This window comes from Alligator sinensis, unplaced genomic scaffold (genome assembly GCF_000455745.1).
Source record: "Alligator sinensis unplaced genomic scaffold, ASM45574v1 scaffold424_1, whole genome shotgun sequence".
NCBI classification, from domain to species: Eukaryota; Metazoa; Chordata; order Crocodylia; family Alligatoridae; genus Alligator; species Alligator sinensis.
This window is the reverse complement of record NW_005842113.1, coordinates 1376934-1401122: the sequence shown is the minus strand read 5'-3', so window position 1 is coordinate 1401122 and position 24189 is coordinate 1376934. Positions and strand designations below refer to the sequence as shown.

Here is a 24189-nt window from a genome sequence, read left to right as displayed (position 1 = left end):
GGTTAATAAATTGGGAAGCTGTATTTTAAAGCTAATTAGGTTTCTTGCCATCATTTCTTCTGTTAGAAGGCTGTTCCAGTATCTCACTGCTTTGATGTTTTGAAGTCTGATTTCTAGCTTAAATGTAATTATGGTCAGTTCATACATTGTGCTCAACCTTCCAACCCCATGGGCCAGATGAGTGGCACAGGCCAGCGTGTAGGCTGGATCAAGCATGGGGTCTGTGCGTGGGGCTGGTCCACCGGTGCAATCTGGCATGCTGACCCAGCCCCATACACTGAATCCAAGCCACAGCCTGACCCTATACACTGGCCTGGCTGCACGTGCCAGTTCATGGCAATTAACATTCCTACCTGCTGCCAAATTTCTGTGGAACGCCCTACAGGCTGGATAACAGGCCCCTTAGGCTGGATTTGGCCTATGGGCCAGAGGTTGAACACAACTAGTTTATATCAACTTGTTCTTGTTCTAACAACTTTAGTTTAAATAGTTCTCCTCTGTCCTTGGTGTTAACCCCCATCTCCTGTTACCTGTTAATAAGGAGCTATCACATCTCCTCTCAGCCTTCATTTTGCTAGGCTAAACAATTCAGGATCTTGTATGGTAGGTTCTCCATTTTCCAGATCATTCGAGGATTCCTTTGTTCCAGTTTGAGTTCTTCTTTCTTGAGAATCATATATAAAATCCCAGAAGAGGTCTTACTGGTGCCTTGTATGATGCCATTAATATTTCCCCATGTGTACATGAAGCATGTTAGGATCACATTTGCCCTTTTTTGCAGCTGCATTACACCAGTTGCTCATAGTCATCCTGTGATTAACTAATACATTCAGGTTTTTCTCCTCCTTTATTATTTCTAACTGATGAATACCCATCTTATAGTAGAAATTCCTGTAATTAATCCTTCATTGCATGACCTTATACTTTGTACTGTTAAATTTCATCCCATTTCTATTATTCCAGTCAAGGTCTTATAGTTCTTGCATGATACTGTGCATGGTCAAATATGATCTTGTACTGTTGGTAGGGTCATAGGAAAGTAGGGATAGAAGGGCCCTCACAAGGTAATCTAGTCCAGCCCCTGATTAAGGCAGGGATCATCCCTGGCTAGACCATCTCAGCCACGTGTCTGTCAAACCAGTTTGTTGGTAACCTTCTTGGTTAGGTTTTGAAGTTACTGTTCTGTCTGTTGGACAGTTACTGTTAACCAGTTTAAACTACCATCACAAATTAACATGAAAAAAAACAGTACTAGTTGTGTTCCCAGTTACTTAGAAATAAATAGGTCAGATAGTCCATCATATGAATAAAATAAGAAACTACATGCTGCTTATTTGATGATTTGAAACAGTGACTTTATGAGAGAGCATATAAACAATCAGTTTGTCCAGCAATTGTCTCTTCTTTTGTGTTTCCTAATAGGTTTAATTAGAATGTGAATTTGGTGAAGCAAAAATATTTTGTGGAGATGTATCAGTTTGACATGGACACTCTGCTTGTGGTCAGCCTCTTGATCTTGGGTTTTCCTGATCACAAGGCAGTGCCTCAAGCATTAGGCTTGACCTTCTGTTTTTATGAAAAGATTTGAAATATCTGTTTTGTCAGTTTACTGTGGAATGAAAACAGATTTTGAAACTTCAAATTGTCATCTCCAGTCAGATCTATTCCTAATGTTAACAATGCAGTGTTTCTTTTTTGTCAGGAAGCTGAAAAATTGGAGGTGACTGAAGAAAATGAGGAACATACAGAAGACAATGCAGATGCAGAGGTTCATGATACTGAAGCACCATCGGAAGAACAGGAGGTAAGTTTCTCCTTTCTTTTCCTCGCTTTGACTTTAGATCTTTAGCCCACAGCTATGCTGAGCTCATGTAATCCAAACATATGTATCATTTAACCTTTCTCACTGTGTGGCTCTCTGTACATTGGGAAGAATTGATCCCCAGGTAAACCTGTCTCACTATTCATTATCTTCATATTCATAATCAATCATTTGAAATAAATATACAAGAAGGAAAAGTTTGTTTCAAGCCTTGGATAGCAATACTTGTCTTTTGTTCACAGCTTTTCCTTGCCTATGTTAGAGTGACAACTCATTGCCATTGCAGTTTTACAAGTATTTGCAGTGTTTGTAAAATAATTTGTTGTTCGCATGTTGTACAAACTATGCCTGTACCATTGTGAGCACATTTCCTTTCAGAAAGACTTAACAATGTTTTCACCAGTTTAGGTAGGAGTTGCCCCAATCCTTTCAGGAGGAAAAACAGAAAAAGAATGTCTTCAGTATTTACACTAAAGTTGCAGACATATTTCTGATGTATCTTTTCACCTCCAAGAACAAATCTTAGCTCTAACCTTAGTGACATTCCATTGGCCACTGCTTCTCTCTTGACCTACCAGTGGATAAGCTTTGGGGACCTTTGCCACAACCATAGAATGGAGGAACTAGTTGCTCTGATCTTTCCTGTCTTTGTAAAGATCAGTATCTTCTAGTCCTGGTTCAGTCAATTCCAATCTCAATCACAAGGGAAAAACCCAAGGGAAAAATTATTGGTAGAAAACATCAGGGAGCAGATTAGCACACTAGTAGCACTGCAGTATGCAACAATAGATATGACTTATGCACCACCTGTCAGCTATGTGTATAGGTGCTTGCAGGGGGCAGATACCAGAGTTTGAGGCACAGATATAAACTGCAGAATGCTACCATTGTTCTTTCTGCCGCTATCACAATGCTCACATATGTGAACACACATGAGCAGAAGTGAGAATCAGTAGTGTAAACAATTCTGGAAGAAACCATTGGACTACTACAATTTATATAACAGCAAAACATTATTCACATCCTGCCATAGCATGGGTGTTAAACATACAGCCTGTGGACTGGATCCATCCTGTAGGGCTGGGTCATTGATGTGGGGCTGAAAGGGGAGGGGGGAAGTAGCATCCTGTGGCTGTAGCCATGCGCCCTGGCGAGAGCCCCATGCTGCCCAGTGCTGCAGCTTGTTTCAATGGGGCAGCTAAGTGCCCAAAGTGCCAGACCTCTTCTCGCTGGGTCCCAGACCAGAAAGCAGGGGGAGAGGGAATCTGAAGGCCTAATCAGGCCCACAAGGCCTGTCCCATACCATTCATCTGGCCGGTGGACCAATCCTGAAGCACTCATCTGGCCTGCAGGGACAGACAGTTTTGAGACCTCTGTGCTACAGGTTACTGACTTCAGAGCACTACTTTGTGGATAGAAACACGCTGTCTATACTACTATTATTCAGTGGTCATCAGACACAGCTACACTGAGGGGGAGTGCTTGCAGACCCATAATGGTAATCTTGGTGCATATTATGGTCACATGTATAGGGAAGGAAATAATTTCTTCCTTCTTGGTTAGGTTTTTAAGTTACTGCCCTGTTTTCCAGCTGTTCTTAGGGAGTATGCACAGACTGACCTGAAGACAAGACACTGACACTTTGCATACTTTTGCCCCCACTGTTGTCCATGATGGTAGTTTTTTGGGTTTTGGATTGCCTTTTCATTACAGGTTTAGCTGTTACTTCTGTCTTGGGCCTGCTGTGGAATCAAGCACAAAGTTGCAGGAACATCCAGCTGAACTAAGCCTTAGATATTTCACATCTTTCACCAGCAACATACTCTAAAGGCCAAGACAGAAGGGTTTTTTTTTCCCCCTATCTGGTTGCAAGATTTTCTCATTGGATATACACTGAAAGCTGCCTCCCATTCTCATCCTTAATGTATTCTACATCTTCAAGAGTGAGATGAATCCCCATGCAAAAGCTCCTCACAAGGCTTAGGCAGGCCAGGCAAGGTTCTTTGTGTAGATGTGATATCTTTTATTGGACCAACTTCATAGCTGAAAAGAGTTCTTTGCAAACTTTCAGGCACAAAGACCCTTCTTCAGGCATTGGGATATCCCAATATCACATCTACCCAAAGAACCTTGCATGCTTATGTCCTAAGACCAGCACAGCTACAACCAAGAACCTTGTCACAGCGCTTAGGCACCTATTAATGTTCCATTTAAACCCTCAAAATAGGCCTTTTGTAGCACATAGGTGATGTATTGCCCTTGTGCCAGTCCTCAGCAGGGACTGAGTTTCATCCTGAAATTGTGGTCTGTTTCTTCTTTTTACTTTTGGCCAGCATGTGAAGGCCATATAATAGTTCTTTCCTCAAGCCTTAGGGGAAACCCTGATTAAAGCTGCCATCAGACCCTGGGCTGGATTGAATTACGTGTCCTTCTGGCTGGCATTCTATTCCAGTGTTTTTCAAATGAGGCCAGAGTGCTGGAACAAGTTGTTGAAGTCTTAAAATGTATTGGGCAGCTGTGTGAGAGAGCCTTTGTAATGACATAATGCAGTGCCATTCTGGTGTAACAGACACTTTGCTGGTTTTCATTTCTTATAAAATAGGTTTGAGTCTTAGATGGAAAAAATATTGTCTTTGAGACATCAGGGGAGGGAGAGTAATATGCTTAAAGTGAGCTTCCAGTGGCTATAGTGGTAAAAAACTGATTTATTTAAAGATTTTTTCCAGAGAATATGTTTCACCTGCTAGGCTCCAGCAACATTTAATTGTTCTTTAAAGGAATACAAAATAAATGAAAAGGTCTCCTAAAGCCTCTTTATTGTAGTATGAAAGTTCATCAGTGAACTTATATTAGCTCTTAGATAATACATTTTCTCTTTCTCCTACTTTTTTGTGGAAGCTAGAATAACAAACTGAAGAGAAGAAGGATGATGTCTTGGTTAGGATGTGGTGCTAGGAAGCTCAGGAGACCAGTTGAATTCCCTGTTCTATGACAACCTTCCTGAAGGGCCTTGGGCAAGTCATTTAGGTTTTGTGATGACAGATCCCAGTGAAGGCAAGACTAAGGATGTCCATTCTTGTCCCCAGACATGCTCCAGACCTGGAAATGTACCCATGAAACTGCTCCTGGCTTGCCCCTCTGTGCCTGCTCTGTAGTCCTTAGTCTTTGGCAGGTTAGCAAGGGGTCACTGGGGATAAACCTTAGAATGATCATCACCCTGGTGTACTTCTGAGTTTGGAACCCATCAGCAAAGTGCAAGTGGGCAAGGCAATTATTTTGGGCAGAGGGCCTCTTACTGAGTTTTAGCAAGCCATCAAGGGCCACATGACAGACAGCCAGGGGCAGATAGATACTAATTTTCTAAATTTTTTAGGGGCCCTGCAGGCCAGATAGAATGGCCTGGTGGGCCACCTCCGGCCCCCAGGCCGCATTTTACACACCCCTGTTCTATCCCATCTTGCCTACTGCTGCCACAGTGTAGACAAGCTCCTGTTAGTCTCTCTAACTCATTTTACTCATTTCCTTTTCTATACAGTGGAGATATAATAGCCCTTCTATGCCTTGCCAGGGTGAAGTGAGGTTCAATATATTAAAGACTAGAGGTGCCTAGGGAGGGCCACCTACATACAATAGACAGAATTTAGGGTGAGTGTATATTATCAAAGTATCTAGTGGCATCGCACTGCTTTCAATATTGTTGTTTATCCCGTTTGTTGTACAGCCTAACACATTTTATTTCTTTATTTGACTGCATCTGGACTTTGAGCAAATGCTTTCACTGATCTGCCCATCCCTAGGTTGTTTTATTTCCTTTTAGTTAATTTAAAACCCAGCAATGAGTATCATGTTCTGAAAGGGTGACCTTTTTATGAGTTCCCCCTGTAACCTGCAACCATAAAGTAGGTGCAGGCATCTTCTGAACTGTAGTTAGGTCCCATTTGGAGTTTCAGTTTACCATGCTGATCAATTTCTGTATTTTCAGACTAAAATAACACCATTCCAGGGTTGGTAAATTTGCATTTCATTCCTAAACTAAGACACAGTGATGAACTTCATACTGACACCTCGAACCCATTCACTTTTTTATTTCAAACCGTATTAAAAATTAAAACCAACGCATATTATAATCCAGCCCATTTAATTTCTCTGCTGAATACATTAGAGGCTACAAGTCATGTGGAAACATTCCAGAATGGTCTTGGCTAGGTAAAGATCTCTTGATCTCTGCCAAGAGGCATATGATAGATGACTGAATAAGCTGTCACACTGTACCAATTATGTAGTTTTATGGAAGGACCCAGATTCTGGAAGACTCTTCTATAGCAACTACTTCCCCAGGAGGATCAGGAGCCAGAAGCCTATAGGGATAACTTCAGAACCTAGGCCTCCCCTCCTGTTCATGGGTGGACATGCTGCTGACACTCCAATCCTTCATTCCTCTCATGAGTAACAAGGACAACTGAGGATGAACTGCACAAGAGGCATAGCAGCAGACCCAAGCTTCTGGACAAAAAACACTTCACAATCTCAGCAGCTGCTTCAGGCACTGGCAGGGTGTGACAGCCTTCCTGTACATGCTCCCTGCTGGTTCTGCTAAATGTCATTCTGGGCCATTGAGCCTGAACAATTCCAACCCCTCAGGGTGGCCACGAACAGCAATAGAAGGGAAACTTCTCATGTTGTGGAAATTCCCCATACTCCTGAAGCAGCAGATAGAAGGAGAGGCCTTCATAGGCTTGACTTCCTACTGACATGAAAGAAAGCTCTGCTTTTTGCATTCTTTATTTATGAATCTACCATATCTTGTCTGTTGCCTTCTTCTCAAGTCTTCTGTCTTTCTTTTCTCCCTTCACTTCATCAATGTCATCCTTCCTGTTCCTTTTTTTAAACTCACTTATTTTGACCCCACCTTCCATCATCGTTTTCATAGATTTCATAGATATTAGGGCTGGAAATGACCTTGTGAGATCATCAGGTCCAGCCCCATGCCAAAGGGCAGGAAGTCAGCTGAGGTCAGATAACCCCAGCAAGATAATCATCCAAACGCTTCTTGAACGTGTCCAGAGTAGGTGCTTGCACCTAGACTCTGGGGGAGTCTATTCCAGACTCTGGAGACTTGGATGGTAAAGAAGTTTTTTCTTATGTCCAGTCTAAAATGGTCTTCCAGCAGTTTGTGACCATTTGACCTTGTCTTCCCCTGGGGAGCCCTGGTGAACAGACGTTCTCCCAGTTCCTGATGCACACCCCTTATGGACTTATAGGCTGCCACCAAGGGAATAAACCATCCCCAGGGAATAAACAGTGCTGACTGTCAGCCTGACCATTTCACTTGGATGTGATATCTCTTTTCCCCTATCTTTTGTCTGTTTGTTAGTTGGCACTGGAAAAAACTTCAGAGAAGACATTCTTACTTTCTATGTTTATTTAGCACCGAGCACCATGGGGCTCTGACCCTGATTCAGATCCCCTGGGGTAGATTTCTGTTCCCCATTCTGAACCTAACTGGTCATTTTCTAGCAGCCTGTCTGGCTGCTTTTGGCCCTGGCTTTGCTCTGTGGATGAGTAAGGGTGCACTCTACACAGTGGGTGGGTATGTGCAGTGCACATATATCTCAGGTCCTAGGCCCCTTCTTTTACCCCAAGGGGCTTTGAGCCTGAATCTCCTTCTGGTTTGACAGTACAGTGCTTTGATCCCTACATACAGGTCCAGCATTATCCAGACTGATCTCCAGTGCACTTGAAACTCAGCCAGCATGGCACTGGATAAAATGGTCAGAGAGCAGAGAGCAGTAGTGCAACAGTTTCTGCCCTGCTGGGTACAAGAGTCCAGGGTCAGCTCAGCTCCCTTCTAGGTAGCAGCAGCCATCTCACTGAAGCACACAACCTCTTGTTTGCTCTGCTTCTCAAATCCCCACATATCTTTTGCTCTTGGCTGCCCAGAGAGCCAGGTTCAGAAGGAATGCTGAAGACAGGTCTGGGTAATGCCTGATCTGTGGTACAATGCATAGAGTGCAGTGCAGGGAACTCAGCAATGTAGGTTCAAACCTGCTTTGGCAAGAGGGACCTAGAATCTGGCTTTCCTGCTTCCTGGGCATGTTCTGTAATCACTTAGGTATTGGACCTAAAACACAGGCTCCTTTTAGTCCTGGGTCTCTGGGTGGCTATATTTTCATGACTTTGGCACGTGTCCAGAATGGACACGTGAACATGGCTTTGTACCTGCCTGGCCAATGTGTAGCATTGCCATACTCAGCCTGCGCATACATGTTTACATATCCATAGTATAGGGAAAGCAGAATCGCAAATTGTGCATAAGTGCTAAAAATAATTCTATTTAGATTTACAAAGGGAAACAGAATTCTGCCCTAGATGCTACTGTGTTGTGTTTTCATAATTTGTCTGGTTCAATTTTAATTTTAGACTTTAGTCTTAGATTCAGACCAGTTTCTAATCCAGGTTGGGTAGGCTATGTAGTCAGGGCCAAGCTAATTTAGAACTATGTTAAAAATATAATTTTAATCTTGGTACTTGCATTCCTCACTATATAGAGACTCCTTCACTGGGGTTTCTTTACATGTGTTCATAGCTGTTGATTGGATCATCTGCACACTACCTTTCCAATAGTCCTTTTCCCTCCTATCTTCCTACTTCTTGTTTATGATACCCCTTTCCTCCAATAAACACTTTACTATTTTACAGCAAATTATATTTAAAGTTTTTAATCTCTCTTGCCCTTCTTTTATCACTTATCCTTACTTTACCATCTAATTTGTATTACTTTTTTATTCTCTTAAACTGCAGAACCAACATGTGGGAAAGTGAACCTAAAACCATCAGCAACATTTCAAATGGAGATTTTTTTTCCTTTTGGAGATTGACATAGTCTTACTGTGATTGATACCACTTTGATTTTGTAATGCAGGCAATTGAGTAATATATATATAGATCAACCCCCAATGTTTGCTTGTAAACTTGAATAGATTTAATTGGAAGTCATTGAAAGTTAAAAGATATAGGACCCTATAATCATAATTGTGTAGTCATTTTTTGAAAGAAGAATTATAGTTTATATGTGTTTTATGAGAAATCTCTAAGAAAACAATACTTCAAAATATAACTCAGTATTCTACATAATAGCTTTAAATTTGAATTGGTCTCAATCTCACCTGTATTTTACCTGTATGACCTCTGACATTCTTTCTTTGAAGTACCATTTTAAATCTCTTTTTATTTTCTTTTATATAGGAAGAAAAGGAGGAACATACAGTGACAGAGGTACAGTAAAGTACTTGGACACTGTCTTCACCTGTTATGTATATGCAATTCTCATACTTTCTCCTCTAGTTCCTAAAGCAGAAGCTAGCAAATTCCAGTTAATCTCTTTGACATTTCCCAGTTGCAAACTTAATAAATTGGTTAGGGACTACCATATGTTGTTTCATAGAACGCATCCTATTTTTTTGCCAAAAAACAGCTGCTGGAAATTGGGGTGCACATTATAAGTGAGGAAATATGGTAATAGCCCTTTCTGTTTCTGCCGGGGAAAGCAAACTTAAGGCTGCACAAGCTTCTCAGTGAGCAGCACAATGAGCATGCCAGGCATCCTAGCTACTGCTACTCAGCAGTATTTTCAAGGAAAGATCCTTTTTTCTTCATTCTGCTTAAAAAAAAAATGTATGTATGTTATTCCTGGGCATGTTGTATATGAGAAAATATGGTGTTATTGCTTGATAGCACACTAACTGGTTGAAAGGAACCTCTGCCTGATTATCAGAAACTGAAAAAGAAGAAACCATTTCTTTCAAAGGCTTTTTGATAAAGCAGGCTGAGGACTTTCAGGACACATTTCCTTTGAAACTCACTAACTTAAATGATCTTTTTTATTTTCTGCAAATGTTTTGAACCCCAAAGAACCATTCTTACAATTGAGGTAGCATTGTCAGTAGAGTACAACACTTTTTTGTCCCAGACTCTTAAGGCTTATTCCTGCAAACCATAGATAAATGATTAACTTTACTCTTTCATTCAATCATGAGATTGCTGGTTATTTCTTCACTGCTTTCCCAGAATACTCAATAAGTTAATGATTATTCTGGGCTATTTCTCAATATAAGTTAGCAATTAATTCTCAATACATTTCAAATCTATCTACTTTTAAATCTATGACAGAACAGAATAATATGTTGGATGGCTCTTGCCATAGCTACGTCCGGCAGACATAACCTCCACCTCCCTCCCTTCTGGTTCTTCTATTCTATGGTTCTGTGGGTGGTTACTGCACTGTGTGTGCAGACTATGAGTAGATTATGCTGCTATATTACCGTAGCAGCATGCTATACCAAGGGAGCACACTGCTACAGTGACACAGCTGGCAATCACGTGTAGACGTATGTAATTGCAACACTGCTGTAGTGCGCCATACGGTGATGTAGCATAATGCTATGTCGCCATAGGGTGATGTGTAGATGCGCCCTTTGTTAATCTACTTTTATGAGCTAATGTCTTGAACAGTAAAGACCCTGTCACTGGTTTCCATCTCTGCCCTAAAGAAAAGTTACTGTCTTTTAGAGAAAAGAGAAGGAATATGTATTCATCTTTTGCTGTGGTAATGCTGCATAGACACCCCCATAAGTTCTGTTACTGCATATTTCCAAACATTCTTCTATCACAGGGATTTTATAAAGGTATCTATAGTTGACACTGCAAATTTAACAGACTTGAATTTCAAATTCTGATCAGAAAAATATAGAAAAATGAGACTTGTTTTCTTGGATTGTTTTCAGAGCACTAACCAAAAAAATTCTTCTCAAACCAAGACTTTGAAGGATACAATGCAAGATTAAATTTTAACATGAACTTTTCTGTTTGTTTCAGAGGGAAGTTCATATTGACTATATAAAGTCTGATTCTGCATGACTGGTCTGGTCCCTTAATACAAATACCTATTTTGAAAAATGATTTTATAAGATTGTCACTATAATCAACAGGGCCACTCATAACTGAACTCAGAATTTATTTTGTGACCCAAACACATTTTTGACTATTTCTGTTATCAGTGCAGAGTCAGTACAGATCTGAAAGACAAACTGGGTTCTATTTACATCCTAATCGGGATTTCCAACTGGAGAAATTGCTGAATCTTTCATTGTTAGCTGTGCAGGAAGGCTCTACTTTGATTTTAACAATCCAGACAATGTAGGCATGTCTGTGAGAAACAAAATTTGTTTTACTTGTAAAAGGAGTGGAAGTCACTGAAAGACAAAAAACACAGAACCCTACAAAGCCTGTTTCAAAGTAGAACTGCTCTATAATATTTCCCTTACTATATCTTAGAGGAGAGAGTTAACACAAGCTATACCATCTGGAATATGTAATGACAGCTTTCAGAGAACAAGTTATTAGGCCAGGACTTTTCTTTTTCACTTTTGAAATTCCTTTTCTACTAAATCAAAAAGAGTGCTTTGGAAATAAAAACAATGGTTTGTCACCCGCCCTGAATAATTTCAGGTTGTGCAGTAGCCTACTCCTTGGGCATGGATTTCTCAATGCAGGTTTTGAGTTGCTGCTACAGAAGATTATTTGATTCAGAATGTCAGATGCTCCATGATATATGCATACATTTGTACCCAAATTCCAATTTTTTGCATCTATTTACTGCTCAGTTGTATATATTTTCTCCCTTTTCTGAAAAATGAATTTTTTTATATTCCAGCACTTGCCTGTTAATGCCATTAGGTTAATGCATTGCATGTAAAAAAACCTGCATGAAACTCATCTGTTCTATTTTTGTTTTATGCACTAATAAAGGTGTCATTGACTAGAGCATAAGACAGTGGCAAGTTTAGGGATCTGTATTTCAAGACATTTTTCTTTCAACTCTGTGATCAACTACTATATCCTTATTCTATTATAAGGAACAGGAGGAAGAGGCAGAGGAGGAGGAGGAGGAGGAGGAAGAAGAAGAAGAATCTTAGTACTTTTTTACAACCCATTGTTCTTGAAAAAGTTTTTCAGGTAATTATTAAGGCACCTGGTGATTTTGAAGTTGTTGTTAAGAAACACCATCAACTTGGAAAAAAACCCAGATTTTGTTTGAACCTTGTTAGCTATGTTTTTGTTACAAGCAATACCTAAAATGCTAGAATTGCAAGAAATTACAGAAAAAGACTGTTTTCCCTAGGTTGTTTACTTTATTTATTTGACAACATTGTATACATAATCAGATGGTTTTCTCTGTGGTCTGTAGGTCTTTCAGACAGCTAAGAAGTATGAGAAAAAGATACATATTTTAAAGGGAAAGGTGACTGTTAAACTGCAAAAACATTTGGGGGTCTTAGGGCAGGTGTAGTACCTGAAACTTTGAACTTAGAACTCTGTTTTTAAGGTAGATTTTAAAGTAACGGTACATTTGTAAATCAAACATATGGTAATTTTTATATTTATTTTTGTATGGGAGCAGGGTATTTATCTAAGCATCAGCTCTTCCATGAATGCCTCCTCTTTACATAAAGAAAATATAGAAGGGCCATGTGGGGTTTCCATACTTACTATTTTTGAGATAAATGTTTTCCTTTTTACTATTTGTTAGGGCATCAGCAGTCTATTGCTGTCATCATAGGGGTCCTGTAACCATAACTCCTGTTTCTGCTTTGTCTTTTGTTGCCCCAGGAAATCAGTTGTAGTGCACCTAGTGGTCTCCCTCCAGCTGTTGAGGGAGGCTTGAAATTCTAAGTGGGACTAGGGCCACTGTCATAGCTCAACAGATAGGCCTAACTGGAAGGGCACAAGGGTGACAGAAAGTATAGACACATGTACATATGGAATAATTTCAAAAGGGGAACTGTTTAAAAGAGCAGCAGAGGCAATGTCCTACTTGTTTTGTAGGAACAAGCAGAGGAGGATTCAAATGCAGCAAAACTTTAACCTGAATACAACAACATGGACTCGATGATCTGCTGAGGTCTCTTCCAGCCCTAATGTCTAATGTCTATGAAAACATTGAGTTGGAGAGATTTTGCTGCATTTGAAACCTTCTCGGCTCATTCAAACATAACTATTAGAATGTAACAGCTTTCGAATAATTTCCCCCTAGAAGCTGCTCCAAACGAATGTGTATTAAGAGAGAGATCTCTTGACATGGCCAATCTTAGGGAACAAGGAAGTTAGAGTTTCAAGCAGATTTTCCTCTGAGAGGATGGGGGTCTACTTCTCTCTGAAGTAAAGGCACAACTTGGCTCTGAACTTGTGTTGACGTTAACAGAACCACAGCTTCTTCAACGTCAGGGATTACAGTTTTGGATCTCAGCAGAATCAGTGGTCCTAGTATGTAGGCCCAATGCCTCCGTACAGATCGGCAGACCTGCCTTCTTTCCTTCACCTGCATTCCAGTTTGGGTTCCTCTCCTGCTTGAGTTTGAAAACAGCTTAAAATTGTTTACCACTTTGGTGTGTGAAATTCTGCAGAAGTGCTAATACTAATTATTTCCTTTTTCTCTCTTCAGGAAGCATATGCCTGTGCAGCAGCACCACAGAATTTAAAACTGTCACCTCCCTCTCAAACCACCACTTCGTTCATACCTATATAGGTACGGACATATAAATATGTATCACCCCACAAGACACCACTCTGCCCTAGATATGATCTTTATATATATATTTGGTATTCTAGTCTTGTGTTGAAGTGGGTCTTTTTAATTCTGGCTGATGTGATCTCAGACCGGGCTTTATGTGTTCCAACAGTACTGTCTATGTCTAAGTTTAGACTGTAAGCTCCTTGGGGCAGGGATGTGTCTTTCCACATGTTTGTACATTGCTGAGCACATTGTTAGTTCTCAGCCAACATCAGTAGTCTTGCACCAAAATCATATTTGGAGGTAAAGAACTACAGCACTGAAGACTCCAAAGAAGCTCCCTGTAGACAACTACGTGTTGTCTGGCCTTTGCAACTGAATGTGATTTACAATGAATGTGAAAACTGGCTTTTGCATCTGACTGTGATTTACACTGTACAGCAGTTGAAATAAACATATTTTATGTCAGACCTTTTCTTTCTGCAGGGAAGCATTCATTTAGGCATAATAAATTATTGTCTCTGTACAGTTAAGTTGCCATTCTAATTCTGTTTGTAGTCAACCTGGCGCTAAATTCACAAATGGGACTTAAATGAGCATGTCCCATAGACTCTTTAGTTCAACATTTACTCACCAGTGACATTTGTAAAACCCTTCCCACCAACGTGTAAGTGCCTATAGTTCCTTGGCACCTAAATTTCTGTTGTTATCCATGCATGCACCTGCCTAAGTCATGAAAGCACTAGAAGTCATAGACAAGCAGGTCTGGAAGGGACCTCCACAGGTCATCAGTCCAGCGCCCTGCCTGGGGTAGGATCTTCCCTGTCCAAAACTTCCTATACAAATCCATAATCTAACCTCCCTGTAAAGTTACCATCAGCTCTGACACAACACAAGACATAACACCTTAACCTGCCACAGATAAAGCAAGGGAATCATAGCAGTCAACATTCTGCTGCTGTAAAATGTTAATATAAGTTCAAGAGAGCTTAGGTAGAGAGCCATGCCTCTCCACTACAAAGGAAGGCAAAACCCCCACAGTCTACCCTCATCAGCCATGGGATAAAATTCCCTCCTGACCCCATATATGGCAATCGGTCTGACTCAATCATCTGGTGCATGGATTCTAGCTGATCAGCATGGATTTATCTCAGCCCCTGAACAACATAGCAATTGATTCACCTAGCTCCTGCTGTAACCTTTTGGAGTAGGGGTGTCAAACTCACCCCATGTCCCTGGTCAGATCTGGATCACAGGGCTTGCTGGTGGGCCAGATCTGCAGGGCAAGCGGTGGTAGCAGTAGCAGTGAAGGCTGTGGTGGGGCAAATGCAAGCTGCAGTAGGGTCAATGGCAGCTTTGGTAGGGTTGATGGCAGAGATAGGGGAGTAATTTGCTGTGGGCTAACCACCGGCTTCCTGTGGTAGAGGCAAGGCAATTAGCTGCAAGGCAAACAGGGCTGTGTTAGCACACTCCTTGCTTGCCCTCCAGCTACCAAAGGCCATGTCTAACAGGGCCCTAGGCCTCCAGATTCTGTGACAGGCCCCACAGCTAGCCACACTCCCTAATTCCCTGGGCCCCAGTAGCCCAGGATGGAGAGGCTCTGCAGGACTGTGGGCTATATGTTTTGACAACCCTGTCCTAGAAGCATAGCTCCTCACTGAACCACAGGCTGTAATACTATTTAATAAAAACACTTAAATTCATTTTAAAACAATGAGTTTACTTTTCAAAGTCTTTATAAAAATCCTTTCTGCCATTATTAAGAAGAGATTAGTCCAGCCCAGATAACTCATCCTTGTGCAGGGAGCCAGCCCAAAGCCTATATACTATTGGTACTTTGTTCTTGAGTACATCAGTTGAGCAATAACCCTTCTGTTGGTCCCTTGCATAACAAAAGGACCGAACTGCATCCCATGCAAATAGAGCCTTTTCCTCCCCTTGTCATGCATATAGCTGGGTTTTTTTAAACAAGGTTTAAAATTTAAAATGTAAAATGATAGGTAAAGTCTTAAGGTTATATTAGTCTTAAGGTTATATCTGGCAAGGTTCTTTGGGTAGACCAACACGGCTACAACCAAACACAAAACAACATTAAGGTTATATCAGAAGCCATATCAGATTCTGTTCTCACACCGAATGTGCAAACAGACAAACAAATTATATCATATTCAAAAGGAGGTGAGAGTCTCTAGTATACATCAGTAGTCTCTAGTATACATCAGTGGTCCATGGTGATTATTTTGCATGCCCACATCTATCCCTTGGCAGGTGAGGGAGAAATTGGGACAGCTCACCCTTGAATAAAACAGGTTAAGTTACAGTGCTTTAGTTTCCACTTAATCCAGGATAAAAAATGGATACATAAAACAGTTACTGCAAAACAGCTGGCATAAACATTTCCTTTCTCCCTTTCAACCTGGTATAATTGATTCATCTGCCCATACCCAAATTGCACATTAGAGGTGTCCATTGATTTCAGTGAACTTACCCCTGATTTACAGCAGTTTGAATGTGAGGAGAATCCAGCCTCTTCTCTCTAATGGCAGTTTGCTTCAATTTCTGCTATTGGCGACCACCCACCAGCCACTGCACATACCTGCTGTAGACCTTATAAAAGCAGGGGAAATTGGAGGGGTGCAAATAACAGTTTATATTGGCTTGATCTCTCTACAGTAAGGGCTTGGACTGGTGTGGCTACAGTGGTATGCAGACAACTGGGAAATATCTTATTATTTTGCTTGAATATTGTGCATTCCTCTGTGTTGGTTTTAGATGGGCTGGTTGCTATGGCATTAGCTCACTAGGGGTTGTTAGAGAAAGCAAGCTAAAATAATGGCCAAGATAACAAATGATAGTGCAGCTTATAGCTGTGAAGAGGAATTCCTCCTCTTCCCTTCCCCCAACATTGGTAACAGGGCTGTGTGCCAAAGCTGAGAATCAGTATATCCAAAAAACCCAGCTTTGTTAAAGATCTGCCCTGCAGGAAGGAAAAAGGCAAAGCTTTTAGCTGTGGCAGACTGACACAGGCAGAGACAGAGAGCAGAGGCCTGGTTCCCCAGAGGAACAGGGTCACCCAGGCTAACTCATGTCTTCTCAGGGCTGGAGGAGAATACCAAGTGTCGGTAAGACAGCGTGTGTGTCAATCTCGTTATTGCTTTATATCCACTCTGTAAGCACTGTTTGCCATTGGGCAAAATAAATCGTACTCAGCTTTGAAGAAAGTGTTCCTGTGACTTTGCATACTGTTACTGTCCCGTGGATCCCAAACAGAACTGTGTAAAGGGGCCAAACCTCTCAGAACCAGGAGGTACCATGGCTGATCACCTGGAGACCCAGTAGGCGAATTACCATCTCACCCCAGAACGAAAGAAAGAGAAGCAGAAGGCTGGTCACTTGAAGGAGAGGTGCATTTTAGGGACTGAAAAGGGTCTCAGAAGGAATAGCCTGCTCAGGGACCGTGATTAATACATAGGCGCACTGCTGGTGGCAAGTGGGACAAATGCTCAGTGCAGATGTGGCTTAAACGAATAGGCTGGTTGTAAAAATGTGGAGCCCAAATGCAACCTTATGGGATGTTACAGTTTACTGGATTTTTTAGTTGTTTACAGCTGTTTTATTTTGCAATATGGATTGATATAGAACTGTCTGCTTATCCTGGGTCTGGAATACATCCATTTCTTCTAATATTGCTTTTTCTTTGACATACACAGTGTTTGACTGTAAGAGCCATTGATTTCACTGCATTTGAAACAAAGCTCTTTATTCCTGTGCCTGTGTTTTCCTTTATTTTTACTGAATGGGGAAGGTGATCTGTAGTTAATGGAATATTCTGGTGAGTTGCATTTTTTTTTTTTGCTGTTAGGAAATGAGGAGTATAAAGTCTGTTAAATCCACTACAGAATTCTGTTTTGCTTTTAATTATTTTGCATATGTAGGTATGTAAAACATTTTCCCTCATGAGTTACATCAAGGGTTTCTTCTAATAACACTTCAGGAGGAATTCAGTAGAGTTTTAGACTTTAAAAGCAGATTCCTTGGTCCAGGCATTTAGCAATCTTGCCTGTTTGGTTAGCTTATAGTCATTCTATATGAATTTTTTCTTAACCTTTCTTGAAGTGAAAAAAATGTAGTCCTCTTAGATTAACCATAAAAGTATTAATGGTAGAAATGGTAAGCCCATTTAATGTGTTTGTTTTGAGAGGTTCAGAAGACTATAGATATAAATTGCAATTGGGTGGTGAAACATAAAATTAAGAATAACATGTCCTTAATTAGGAAACTTGAAAATCTAGGGACTTAATTGAAATATAAAGAGAAAGTGAATGCTTATTGTTCTTTTAGTTATAGTATCAAGAATACTTACTTAGTGTCATGATAATTACATTGAAGAAAGAGTGATTTCTAATAAAAAATGTTGCACATTAAAAAAATAAAACTTAGCAAATTAAGGCTCAAAGCATATCTAATTTATCTGTGTCTTTGAAGCACATAAGTGAAATGACTTGTTTCACTTTACAGCAAGGATACAGCAGTGTAAGTTAGACTCCTTGCTTTAAACCACTTAAGCTGTTCTCTTGTTCATTGGCTCAACATTCAAAGACTGTTTTTTCTTTAGGGATTCAAAGAATAAAACCCAACCTCCACAGTTTCATCCTGATATTACATATTCCCTTTCCAGTGACAGAAGGCAAAACAAAGGATGAGGATTTTATCACAATGGTTGACAATGACATGGACATTTTGACCCTGCACAAAGCAGTTAATCTCTTTGAGTATGTCCTTATTGTGTCATATGTCTATGCCACACAGTGCCCTACTCACCTGCTCCTAATCCACATGCATGAGTCCTGGAAACTGCCCTGGGAGTGCCCCACACCACTTCTCTTGAGCATCTTGGAAGCCCAGGTCTTGAGTACAGTGCTAAGGATGCTCCTCAGGCCATCCTTGTAATCTCATTTCTGGGGCTGATGTGTGGACTGGGAGCTGGTGGGTTGGGTATATTTCAGAGAGACCATGGTTTAGCAATTTGCTGTTGTGGAGTAGACATAGACTTTGTGCCTTATTTTCCCTTCCTGACCAATGAGAATAATACTTGTAGGTCTTTTAGTCACCCTTGAAACATCTGTCTCTGGTTTACCAGATAATATGCTATAGGTATGCTCTAAAGCTCCAACAATGTCCCCCTCCTCCTGGGTTAATTACCTTGCTCACCGGTCAACAGCAAAATTGCATCTTTTTTTTATAGTGATTCTTGATTAGGTGTAACCTTCTGACTAATGCCTTTCATATATGCAAAAAATTAATTTTCCCTTTTTAGTTTCTCAGCATGTTAGCATATCTCTACAGTCTGAGGAGCCTTCCTGTTTACTTCATGTCTTGCTATTTGATAAGCATGAAACTATTCTTCTAAAAACTAGCTTGTAAAATAAATAAATGTCTGGCAGAAGTTAATCCCCTTGCCCTTTGTATTGTTATTTGGCCTACATTAATTCAGATGGTGCATGCAAGCTTCTTTAGGGTGTTATTAAAAACAGCTCGTGGTCCCCTAGACTCAATCCTACAATGATGTACATATATAAGTGTTTATGGGATCAGGCCCATCATTTTAGGGTTAAGGTATTTGGAATCAGGGACCAAAGCTTCGAACAGCCCTACTGCTTATATCCAATAAGTAAAACATCCATACAGCACCTTTTTAGCTCTGGTTCTGAGTTTTTATTCTTGAAGAATTCTGAGCTCACTACTAAACCATTCCCAAATACCTCTGGAATCCAAATAATCATGGAAGGAGAGTTATCTTACCCCCCTCTCTCTGCTATATAGTCTTTAATATATTTTTCTAGGGCAACAACAGTGTACCCTGCTTTGGATCTATCCTTATGATTTGGGTCCAGATTTGGATCCATCATAGGTATCTTTAGAGGCTCTTGGGAAAGGTGAACCTGTTCACGGTAAACCTTAAACCTGTATCTGGAATATCATTACGAATAGTCACCTTTAAATTATGAGCAAGAAGTACACTATTAAGCCTATCAAGGCTAAACAATCCAGAATTACACAACATGCATGTTGTTTTTGCCTTGAAATTAAATTGAAATTTTTGTTCTTAAATTAAAATGAAAAATGAAATAACAATGAAATGACAAAAGAAATGACCTGGAAGTGCTTCTGCTCCACTTCCGGTCTGCTGCTGAGCACTCTGGGGAGCCTCCCATGCTTCTGTGGGACACTCCATGTGCCCCAGCACTGCAGCATTCGTGAGCCACCTGCTACCTAGAGGTATGTAGAAAAAACACTTAAAGTGGTGTCTATGTCTGAATTGTCGAATCTTTCCAAATCTCTCCGAATCGATTCAGAGGGTTCTGATTGAATTCAGAGAGATCAAAGGGTCCTCTGATTCAATTCAGATTCAGAGATTTGGCCACCAAATCAGGCCAAATCTCTGCTGAATCAAATCAGGGACCAAAGTTTTGCACAGCCCTAGATTACATGCATTCAACTAACAAAGCCTAGGTGGGGACAATGTCCCTCTGCCCTGGTAACAGAGAGCTTCAAGCCCCCTGCCCCAAGATTGCAATTGAGGAGTGTATCACTGGGGATGGGGAGGCTGGGAGATCTTTATCTCTCAGTGCCAGTTCTGTGGTTGTGGGGCCGGTGCTGGGATATCCTTATTAAGGGTTGTGCTGGGAGCTCCCTGCTGGCAGGGTATGAGGAGCTTGTTCCCCGCTCAGCTCTGTGAGTGTGGAGCTGGGTAGGGAAAAGCTCCCCAGCCTGTTCCCCAGCCTTTTCCCCACCCAGCTCTGTGCTCACAGAGCTGAGCGGGAAACAGGCTCCCAAGCTGCCATCCTGCAACCATGGAGTAGGGGCTGGGAACTGTCCCAGTCAAGGACAATTCCCAGCCTCATACCCGATCAGGTGATTGAGGCACAGGGCTTGGAAAAACCTGCAGGAGTGGGGTAGGTCCCAGTCCTTTGCCCTGAACTGCTGGTGGGACAGCTAGCAGAGACATTGTCCCTGCTCTGGCACCAGGCAGCCCCCAAGGCCAGGGTGTAATGTCCCGGCCCTGGCCAGGAGACAGCTGTCGCCACCTAAAGCTCCCTCTGGTGGTGGCAGAGGCCCATTGCAGGGCCCCAGGAAGCAGAGCAGTTTGCTACTATTAGCAGCAAATCTGCTCACACTTCCTTGCATGTGTAAAGACCTGCCTGGGAGTGTTTACTTGCAAGTAGTTTACTCATGAATAAGCTTATCTTGGATCAAAAGCATGTGTAGATGCACCCACTGGAGAGACTAGCTGATGGAGGAGAATGTAAGCATGTGGGATTGTGGGGCCATTTTAGAATTGGAATATTTAGGGGGTTGATTTTTTTAAATCAAAACCTCATGATTTCCCATGGAAAATGTATATATATATTTAATATATATATATATACAACAGTCTTTTCTGGAAAAAAAATCCTGACCCAGCTCTACTCACCTTGAATTCATTTTGGAAGAGGCATTACAGCACAACAGAGAATCAAATTAATTAATTCCTGTTTTTATCTGGACTGCTTTACCAGGCAGGGGAACAATTTTCAGACCAAAAATTTAACTTAAGAAAGTCTAGGCTGAATATTCTTGCTGGGTATCTGCATTGTAACTAGTACAGTGGTTCTGGAACTTTCTAGACTCCATGTACCCCTTGTTAGACTCAAAGCACCTCTTGAAAAATGTCAGCTCTTAGTTTTCACTCTTTTTTGACTTTGGAAAAATAATAAAGTAATTTTTCTATTGCAAAGAACTCAGAAAGACCACAACAGATCAGAATGTATTTGCACTGTGCATGGTTATTTGAAAATTTGGGGTTTATCTTATGAATCATCTTTGACCACCTAACAGTGCAGCACTCCCACAAAGATCGTGTGGCACCCCAAGGTGCCATAGCACATTGGTTGAGAATCACTGAACTAATATCTATGTGTCTATAGTAGTGATTCTCAGCCAGGGTGTCATAGTACACTTGGGTGCCTTGAGATCCTTTCAAGGGTGCCACAGTGTGCCACACAATATTAGCACTGTTAGGTGCTCGAGGCAACTCCTGCCTATAAGGGGTGTCTCAAGTCTAAAATGGTTGAGAACCACCAGTCTAGAGTTTGTTTGCTCATTACTGTCACGTCTATCTGCTTAACATACTTTAATTTCTATTTAAAGCCAGAGAGTGTTGTATATGGAAGCTGGCTAGGTAGTTAAAATGATTACATTAATTGGATTTGGACTGCTAGATAAATTAATTTAAGTGAAGAAGTGAAGGGGTACACTTTATAGTCATGAATTTCATTTTTAAACTCAAAAGTGTGTGGTTCCAACTTAATTGTTCAGACAAAGTTATATCTATGCAGCTGCTAATGGGGTCAGGGGTTTCCTGTTCTATTTATTTTAAAGATATTGAGTTTAGGATGGACCTCAGTTTTCTACTTATTTCCATTTTCAACTTTGCAGATATTGTTCTCCTTACAGGGATTTTTAACCTTGATGAATTTTTGTTTGCACCCATGGAACTTGGAATTGTGGGCCAACTGAAAGCTATGTGAAGATTTTTTTTTCAAATGACCACCAGTTTCAAAAGGTGTGTCCAAAATGATACCTACAAGCTAGGATAAAAGGGGGCAAAGCAAAAGGTTGAAGGTAGACATGAAAATTACATAATGAATGAAGGTATAGAGTTATTACATGTTCTATTCCCTGTATTTTGGTTAACTACATTATTCCTGGGGATATCAGTTCCAGCTAATGCCTTTTGATGAAATGCTACATTAAAATCCTATCCCAAATTTAGAGCATCAGTTCCTATTACATGTAGTCTTTGATCATTTGCCATAGGGTAACCGTGGAAAGTTATGACCATCTATTAAAAAATGGAAATGGAAATGAAAATTGTAGTCCAGGAAATGGGCATCATGTACAACAGACTGGAGGGAATTATATGGAGTGATCTTGGGGAACACAGGGAAAGTGAGATTTGCTTGTAGTGAACTTATCTCGTATCAGGAAAAAGGAGCAGCAGCAGTCTGCTGTTGCTAATTCATCTACAGTGCCTCATATTTAAAAGCATGTGTCTGAATTATGGGATTTTCTCACTTGGTCTGGAGAGGAGGGCATAGGAACTTTAGTGAAGCAAAAGGGACACCAAGCCCCAAGGAGCTAATGGATGCATAACATGCACATCAATTTCCTTGAGCAAAACCAGAATATTAGAGGCTTTTTTGGAACACTGCATTTCAGTCACTATTCACAGGGATTTTCGTATCACTTTAACTACAGTGATACAATGCTGATTCATAGCCAACCTCTCTAAATGGGTCCAATATGTATACCAGTACACATTTCATCAGATCTGGACAAAAATCAGGGGAATGTAAGGAAACTGTATGAGTCAACCTTCAGTCATCCTTTAGGCTGGACATTGGTGAAGCAGTTGATATGGTGACCCATTGGAAATTATTAGCAAGACAAAAGATGGGGATTGTTATTGAAATTATAAGGTAGATGAAAACTGGCTAAAGAGGAAATGGTAGCAGGTGATCCTGAAAGAGGCCATAGCAGGTTGGAAGGAAGTTGCAAATAAAGTTCCTCAAGGAGCTGCCTTTGGGTCAATTTTATTTAATGATTTTAGTATTGCCACAGCTCAGAAAGTAGGGGTGTCATGAATTTTGCTCATGACAGTGTTAGGATTGGAGTGTCTGCTCTCACTGTGATGGTCCAAGAAATAAGCAAAAAGCAAGGATTTTTTGTTTTTGTTTTGGGGTTGGTTTTTTTTTGCTGTTATCTTTTATTGAACCAACTGTGTAGTTGAGATAGATGTTAGATAAGCTTTCAGGTATAAAGTGTCCTTTCTCAGGTCTGGTAGGTACAGAAGTAGATACAGTCTAAGCTACACAACGGCTTTTGTTTAACTCCATATATAAAAGAAAACAGGCACTTAAAGGAGTGGAGGAAGTCTGTGAACTAGGAGCAAAGAGAAATTATCAGAAATAGTCTTTCAAAATGAAGTAGTTATCTCAAAACAAGATAAGCACAAATGGACAAATAACCTAATCATGTAAAAGAACATGACCATTAGGAAGGGAAAAGAGCTGTTATTACCTGTGGAGTACAGAAAGCTTAGCATATGCACCAGTTAGACTATAACACTGATCTTTGTAAATCAATGCTATGTACTCCCAACCAAGGTCTGAGACTTATTTTCCTGAATGTAATGTGCCTGTACAAGATCAAGAATTATGGCACACTGTGAAATAAAACCATGATTATTTGCTGTTTATTATACTTTCATAGCTTCATAGTTGGTAGGGTCAGAAGGGACCTGAGCAGATCATCAAGTCCGACCCCCTGCCATGGGCAGGAAAGGATGCTGGGGTTAAATGACCCCAGCTAGGTGGCTGTCTAGCCTCCTTTTGAAGACCCCCAGGGTAGGGGCAAGCACCACTTCCCTTGGTAGTTGGTTCCAGCTCCTAGCCACCCTGACTGTGAAGTAGTGCCTCCTGATATCTGGCCTGAATCTACTCTCAGTCAACTTATGGCCCTTGTTCCTTGTTACCCCTGGTAGTGCTGGGGGAACAGGGACTCTCCCATTCCCTGCAGGTCCCATTGCAAGTTTATAGGTGGCCACCAGATCCCCTCTCAGCCTTCTCTTACGGAGGCTGAACAGGTTCAAGTCCCATAGCCTCTCCTTGTAGGGCCTGCCCTGCTGCCCCCTAATCATGCGAGTGGCCTTCCTCTGGACCCTCTCAATGCTGTCCACATCCCTCCTGAAGTGCGG

General features: G+C 41.0%; 1 protein-coding gene across 5 annotated transcripts in view; it reads left to right on the top strand.

The window, feature by feature from the left end:
* Positions 1-13919, top strand: part of LOC102377181 (SH3 domain-binding glutamic acid-rich-like protein) — a 66603-nt gene extending 52684 nt beyond the window's left edge. For all 5 annotated transcript variants that reach the window (XM_025205360.1, XM_006024668.3, XM_025205359.1 and 2 more), the window contains 4 exons: positions 1703-1804; positions 9068-9097; positions 11737-11836; positions 13323-13919. In XM_025205360.1, coding sequence (XP_025061145.1) covers positions 1703-1804; positions 9068-9097; positions 11737-11796 — 192 coding nt within the window. In that variant the 3' untranslated portion in view covers positions 11797-11836; positions 13323-13919. The remainder of the gene's footprint in view (positions 1-1702; positions 1805-9067; positions 9098-11736; positions 11837-13322) is intronic.
* Positions 13920-24189: the final 10270 nt, after the last annotated feature.